We start from the raw sequence: 6,151 nt of genomic DNA, 5'->3' as shown, positions 1-6,151 counted from the left end.
TAAAAAACGCTATAAAATTATATTCCCATTCATTATTACATACATATACATGCTCTATTTTGGAAGTGCATTCCACATAATAATAAAATAATAGAAATCGAAGAAGTAGGATAAGACATTTAAAGATTCGTCCTCGTATATTGCAGGTCTAAGATGTTGGATTAGATTGAGGAATGCTGTATGAGATAAAAATTATGATATAAAAAGTGAAGTATATACACTGGTCTATTTTTAAAAACTTTTGAAAATAATTTTTATTAATTAATTTTAATTATATACGAGGGTTGATCCAAATGTAATGTCAAGACTTCGATAAAATTGCTACCAGTCGACGTAAATCAACAAAATTATACATGATTGAAGCTATATTAATTACACATCAGTCCTGAAAAATTCAAATTAAAACGATTTATACTTTTCAAAGTATAGAATTACATACAAAGTGCAATTATAGTAGTCGCTGCACTTAAATAACGTCATATGACGGATACGCGCCGTCATACACTTAAACGCTCCCCCTCGTTTTATTTTACGAACACAATTACATATTTCACTATTTTAAAGAATAATTGGCACCAATTGTACACTCACTCTACTAGTATATATAATTAAGTCCTGTCAAAATTCTTTGAACAGTACCATGAAACAAGGTTTTTCTCATATCGCTCGAACCGTGACACGTCTCTTTTTTTGACAACGTCAGACACCATTGTACGCATTCGCCCGATCTCCCTGTTTTGGTCTTCCTGTCCTCCTGGTCCTCTGCTGATCATTCAATGACCTATGACCCGCCAAAAATCGCCGAAACCATCTATAAACAAGTCTGTTGTATAGATTCTTTCCTCTCTGTGTCTGATTAATCATCGTTAACTGCCTCTACTGGCAATTTTGCCGTTTTGAAGCAAATACGCTTTACAGCTCGTTTCAGCGTTTCTTTCACCATTTCGACATTTCTTTTGTTTAATACATCACATTAAAACAACAATGTTTATCATAAAACAAGAGGCCCATGGGCCACATCGCTCACCTGAGCACTAAGGGTAGGAAAAAGTAGAAAATGGTTTTTTATAGTAAAGTTTAAATCCAAAAGTAGTCCCATGACCAATCATGGATTTGCTATTTTTTTAGAAAATGATTTTTAAAGAATTTTCTTATATGTATCTTTGAAAACTTTGGTCGGCCATTTTGGCCCCGCCTTACCCCCGGGGGTCATAATTTGAACAAACTTGAATCCACACTGCCTGAGCATGCTTACATATAAATATGATGAATTATGGCTTTGTCATTCTTGAGAAGAAGATTTTAAAAGAATTTTCCTATATATTTCTATGTAAAACTTTGGTCGGCCATTTTGGCCCCGCCCTACCCCCGGGGGTCATGATTTGAAGAAATTTGAATCTACACTACCTGAGCATGCTTCCATATAAATATGATGAATTATTGCTTTGTCATTCTTGAGAAGAAGATTTTTAAAGAATTTTCCTATATATTTCTATGTAAAACTTTGGTCGGCCATTTTGGCCCGTCCTACCCCCGGGGGGTCATGATTTGAACAAACTTGAATCTACACTACCTGAGCATGCTTCCATATAAATATGACGAATTATGGCTTTGTCATTCTTGAGAAGAAGATTTTTTAAAGAATTTTCCTATATATTTCTATGTAAAACTTTGGTCGGCCATTTTGGCCCCGTCCTACCCCCGGGGGTCATGATTTGAACAAACTTAAAACTACACTACCTGAGCATGCTTCCATATATATATGATGAATAATGGCTTTGTCATTCTTGAGAAGAAGATTTTTAAAGAATTTTCCTATATATTTCTGTGTAAAACTTTGGTCGGCCATTTTGGCCCCGTCCTACCCCCGGGGGTCATGATTTAAAAAATTTGAATCTACGCTACCTGAGGATGTTTCTCCATAAGTTTCATCTTTCCTGGCACAGTGGTTCTTGAGAAGAAGATTTTTAAAATATGCCACCAAATTTTCATTTATTCCCAATTATCTCCCCTTGAATGAGGGCGTGGCCCTTCATTTGAACAAACTTGAATCCCCTTTAGCCAAGGATACTTTGTGGCAAGTTTGGTTGAAATTGGCCCAGCGGTTCTTGAGAAGTCGAAAATGTGAAAAGTTTACAGACAGACAGACGGACAGACAGACGGACGCCGTACAAAATGTGATCAGAAAAGCTCACTTGAGCTTTCAGCTCAGGTGAGCTAAAAGGGCAATGACGTCATTTTATTTTCAACTAAATACTAGAAAATGTATAATTTTGTCTTTTAAAATATTTGGCGATAGACGCTTTTTAGATGCTTTTTAATGTGTTTGTCTTTTTTCATTCTATGTAATATACACATTAAAACGTGACGTTTAGTTGTAACGCAGCGACACCTCTTATGTTTAATTTTTAAAGGTCTATAAAATAATTCAATCAAACATTATTAAATGAAATTTTCAATTTTAATTAGATTTCTTTTTCATGCTTCTTATGTACATAATATTTGATAATATGACGCCAAATATTGAAGATACGGACACAGTGACATTACTTTTGGATCAACCCTCGTATTTATAATGCACTTTCTTTAAATTCAGCATGGGGAAAAATTCATTCATACTTTAAAAAGAATTTCACCATTTAAAAAAAAATCTTTAAATAAAGTGTGTGTCGGGGTTTACTCGTTTTCCTGTTCTACGATTATACTTCCTTTTCTTCCCGAACAAACTCTCGTCTATTTCAACAATACTTTCGTCTCCATTTCCAAGCATTACAGGATCCTCTTTAGAAAATTCTTTCAACAATCCTCTCTAATACCTATACCATTTAACTACAGTTCCGTGGCTGATATCTCTGAATTTTTCCAGTCTTCATAACTTTGCATATTAATTAAAAAAAGAACAGAATTTCTAGCTGCTTTCCTGGGACATTTCTGATCTCTGAGATAGGTCTACAAATTATTTTAAAAAATCAAAACCTCCAAAGGAAGAAAATACACAACATGATAATTTCAATATCAATATATCCTCAAAATAATAGAGAAGTTGAGATGTTAAACTTGTAGACATATGTGTACTTGTGCATATACTTTGACGTACAAGTTTTTGTGATTTGTCTGCTGACATTTTCATGGCGAGTAACAAGTATATGTACACCGCGATCGGTCACTCAGTCTCTTTAACAACTTTTTAGAAGTTTTGTTAGTCAGTTTGATTCTAGGTAGTTAACAATACATGATTAAAATAAGTGCTCATGACACTACACATCTTAAATAATGTATAAAAGCAACATTTTCACACATAAATTGTTTTGGTTTTTTTAATCATTGTATCTACATGTACAATTTTTCTCTCAAGTTCTAAGGACGTGTAGAAAATTCGTCATCACTTAAATTAATGACGTTTTACTCGAGGAATTTAGGTAATTGCCCCTACTATATGTACCCTTACACGTACACTTATAAAATCTTAACCTCTCTACAGCTGTATTTATTATAGATTGGAGAATCATCTACAAATTTACCTCAAATATAATCTATTTTCATTTATTCAAATTAAGTTTTTCGGGAAAAAAGAATGTATATCAATTTAAGTTTTTATCCTCGGGATTCGGGATGGGTGTATATTTAAGATGTTAAGTACTATGCAATAAAGATTGAAAAACTCGCCTAAAATAGGATACACCAAGTCCATCACTTTAATAAGGGAATTTCATTTTCATACAGTTCAGTATATTAACCAAGAAGATTACTTTTTTACATATAGAAAGTCAACAATGAGAAGGCAATACTCTTTTGGATTTAGAAGAAAAAATTCTGAAATGTTTCCTTATTTCTGCGAAATATGCGTACCCCAACGACGTTTTAATACAACTTCTGGCAAAGCTAGTCATGATAGAATGAAGCACGGTGGGGCATTTAGAATTACAAGTACACCGTATTCGAGGGATCCACAATTACCTATTTATCACAGTAGTCAAAGTGGTCAGACATGCTCATCGAGTTATTCTTTAAGCACATTGACAGGAAGTGAACTTCAGGCATTTGTCAGGAATGAAATAGAACCTGACACGTCCTACATTTCCAGTTGTAAAGCAGTGGTACAACGCCTTTGCTTCTTCATGCAAAACAACTTTCCAGATGAACTGAGGCCATCTGAAGTTATCAAAGTGAGCAATGCTGCATATATAATTCTTAATATAAAAAGCTTATTTCATTATTTTAACATTGTTTTATATCGATTTTTTTTTATAGAAAGATATTACTCTATAAACCTAACTATTCGGCATAACTTATATCCTTCAGATAAGATAAATTAGTGACTATTTGATAAAGCTTATTACATTCTATACAATCAAGTAAATGTATCGCAACACGGTGATTATTCCAAACAAAAAAAATCAAATTTGCAAAACTCGTATATATATATTTACACAAGAATAAAAGGTTGTTTACAATATTATGCTATTCATACTTTCATTCGTAGAGTGGTTCGCTTGGAAAAGGCACAGCAGTCAAAGGAAAATCAGATGCAGATCTTGTTGTTTTCCTGTCTAGCTTTCATTCGATTTCGAAGCTGCACTCCACTTTGCCATCAATTTTACAAAGAATGAAACTGTATCTCGGCCAACACGGTCATTGTACCGTAGAGGGAACAACACGCCACGCCGTGAAAGTGTCTTTATCATGTCATGCTGGCCATACCCATGATGTGGATATACTTCCCAGTGTCAACATATTGAGTAAAAGTTAGTAAATAACTAAACCAGGAATGTGTACTTTTTATTTATGTCTCTGTCAAAGGCCTTTTAGTGTCATTTTTCAAAATACTTATATATATTTTTAATCAACAATACATTAAGTAGAATAACTATAGAAAAAAAAACCCGATTTGAGATAATGTACAAAATGCTTCTTTACTTAAAAAGACATACAGAATAAGACATGTTAAAATAAATTATTTCTGTACAATGTAGACCTAAAAACAGAAATATATTCATCGATGAAGTCTGAGTCACCAGCGCTGAGAGAATACTACTCAGCTGCTCTGGCACCACTACAAATTTCATTTGTTTCAAACGTTCCTACAAAAGTTAAAACCCTGATTCGTTTGATCAAATACTGGAGGAAAACTTTCTTTGAGGTAAGATTATATGTCATTTTACAATCTCGATTTTTTTAAAGATTCTTTTTATTTGTTAACAAAGAAATTTTCAATATCATGATAATTGACAGGAGAGCAGTTCTCGACGATTACCAAGCTCCTATCCACTGGAGCTAATAACAATTGGAGAGTGGGAAGATGCTGGGAGCCCGCAGAATTTTGATTTACTGAAAGGCTTCTACCATGTATTGAGAGCAATTGCTAACTACACAAAGCTTAAGCATGCATGGAATACAAATTATAATTTTGACAATTTTAAATGGTAACTTTTTTTTAAATTTAGACCTTCATAGACATTTAATGAGAAATCATTATAACACTAATATTTCAAATGTTTAATAAATATAGTACATTGTAAAGTGCAACCTTATTGTAATGCAAAATGTAAATAATACAAAGTGATCATGAATAATAATATTTTGTCTACAGGCCATTGATATCTTCATAGAACTTCTTGCATTTTCAGTTACGATTCCTGCTATGTTATGGATCCAGCAAATCCGTTCAACAATGTTATGAAGGCCTGTGACTGTTGGAGCATGGTGGCAGAAAAAACAAATCAGTTTCTTACCAAACCGCTATTCTACGGAGTTTCAGTTTATGGTGGCTGGCATTAGAGGAGACACATTTTGTATCACAAACTGATTTTCTATATTGGACTGCATGTTTAATTGAAAATTTTTTGTATGCTTAAAGATTTTGAAAATGGGTAACAAACACAATTCGGACGAATATCGAGAAACATTTGTTTATGTAAATTTTGCATTTTTTCTGAAATAATTTGAAATATTTCTAATGTTTACAAGTATTATCTGGTTTTTTTTTTATTTTATTTTTGCAGCTTGTTATCAGTATAACTAATTACAGCCAATTTTTCAATTGGCGCATTTTAAGCAATTTTTATCCCTCCCTTTTCACCCCTCCAAAATATATTTTCCCTAGTCTAAATATACTCGTAAATTTATTAATATATATACAACGTGAACTTAA

General features: G+C 33.0%; 1 protein-coding gene across 2 annotated transcripts; it reads left to right on the top strand.

Moving 5' to 3' along the window:
- Positions 1-3,767: 3,767 nt before the first annotated feature.
- Positions 3,768-5,915, top strand: LOC134252334 (2'-5'-oligoadenylate synthase 2-like). 2 transcript variants are annotated; one of them, XM_062734774.1, is made up of 5 exons: positions 3,768-4,166; positions 4,484-4,745; positions 4,974-5,140; positions 5,233-5,346; positions 5,628-5,915. In XM_062734774.1, exons 1-5 carry the CDS (start codon positions 3,774-3,776, stop codon positions 5,688-5,690), a joined length of 999 nt encoding a protein of 332 aa, XP_062590758.1. In that variant the 5' UTR covers positions 3,768-3,773; the 3' UTR covers positions 5,691-5,915. The 2 variants fall into 2 exon arrangements, with proteins under 2 accessions (XP_062590758.1, XP_062590757.1); XM_062734773.1 differs by having other exon boundaries at positions 5,233-5,423; positions 5,628-5,913.
- Positions 5,916-6,151: the final 236 nt, after the last annotated feature.

Source organism: Saccostrea cucullata, unplaced genomic scaffold (genome assembly GCF_032062105.1).
Source record: "Saccostrea cucullata isolate Sc308-1 unplaced genomic scaffold, CSIRO_AGI_Scuc_v1 ctg3922, whole genome shotgun sequence".
Classification (NCBI taxonomy): Eukaryota; Metazoa; Mollusca; class Bivalvia; order Ostreida; family Ostreidae; genus Saccostrea; species Saccostrea cuccullata.
Note: the sequence above shows the minus strand (reverse complement) of the source record. Positions and strands in the feature narration are given on the sequence as shown.

What these genes read in the sequence shown, in the direction of transcription:
- LOC134252334 (XM_062734773.1), top strand. Translation starts at nt 3,774, where the DNA reads ATGAGAAGGCAATACTCTTTTGGATTTAGAAGAAAAAATTCTGAAATG. An exon ending in TGTCAACATATTGAGTAAAA is followed by an intron (nt 4,746 to 4,973) that starts GTTAGTAAATAA and finishes TGTACAATGTAG; the next exon opens with ACCTAAAAACAGAAATATAT. An exon ending in GGAGGAAAACTTTCTTTGAG is followed by an intron (nt 5,141 to 5,232) that starts GTAAGATTATAT and finishes GATAATTGACAG; the next exon opens with GAGAGCAGTTCTCGACGATT.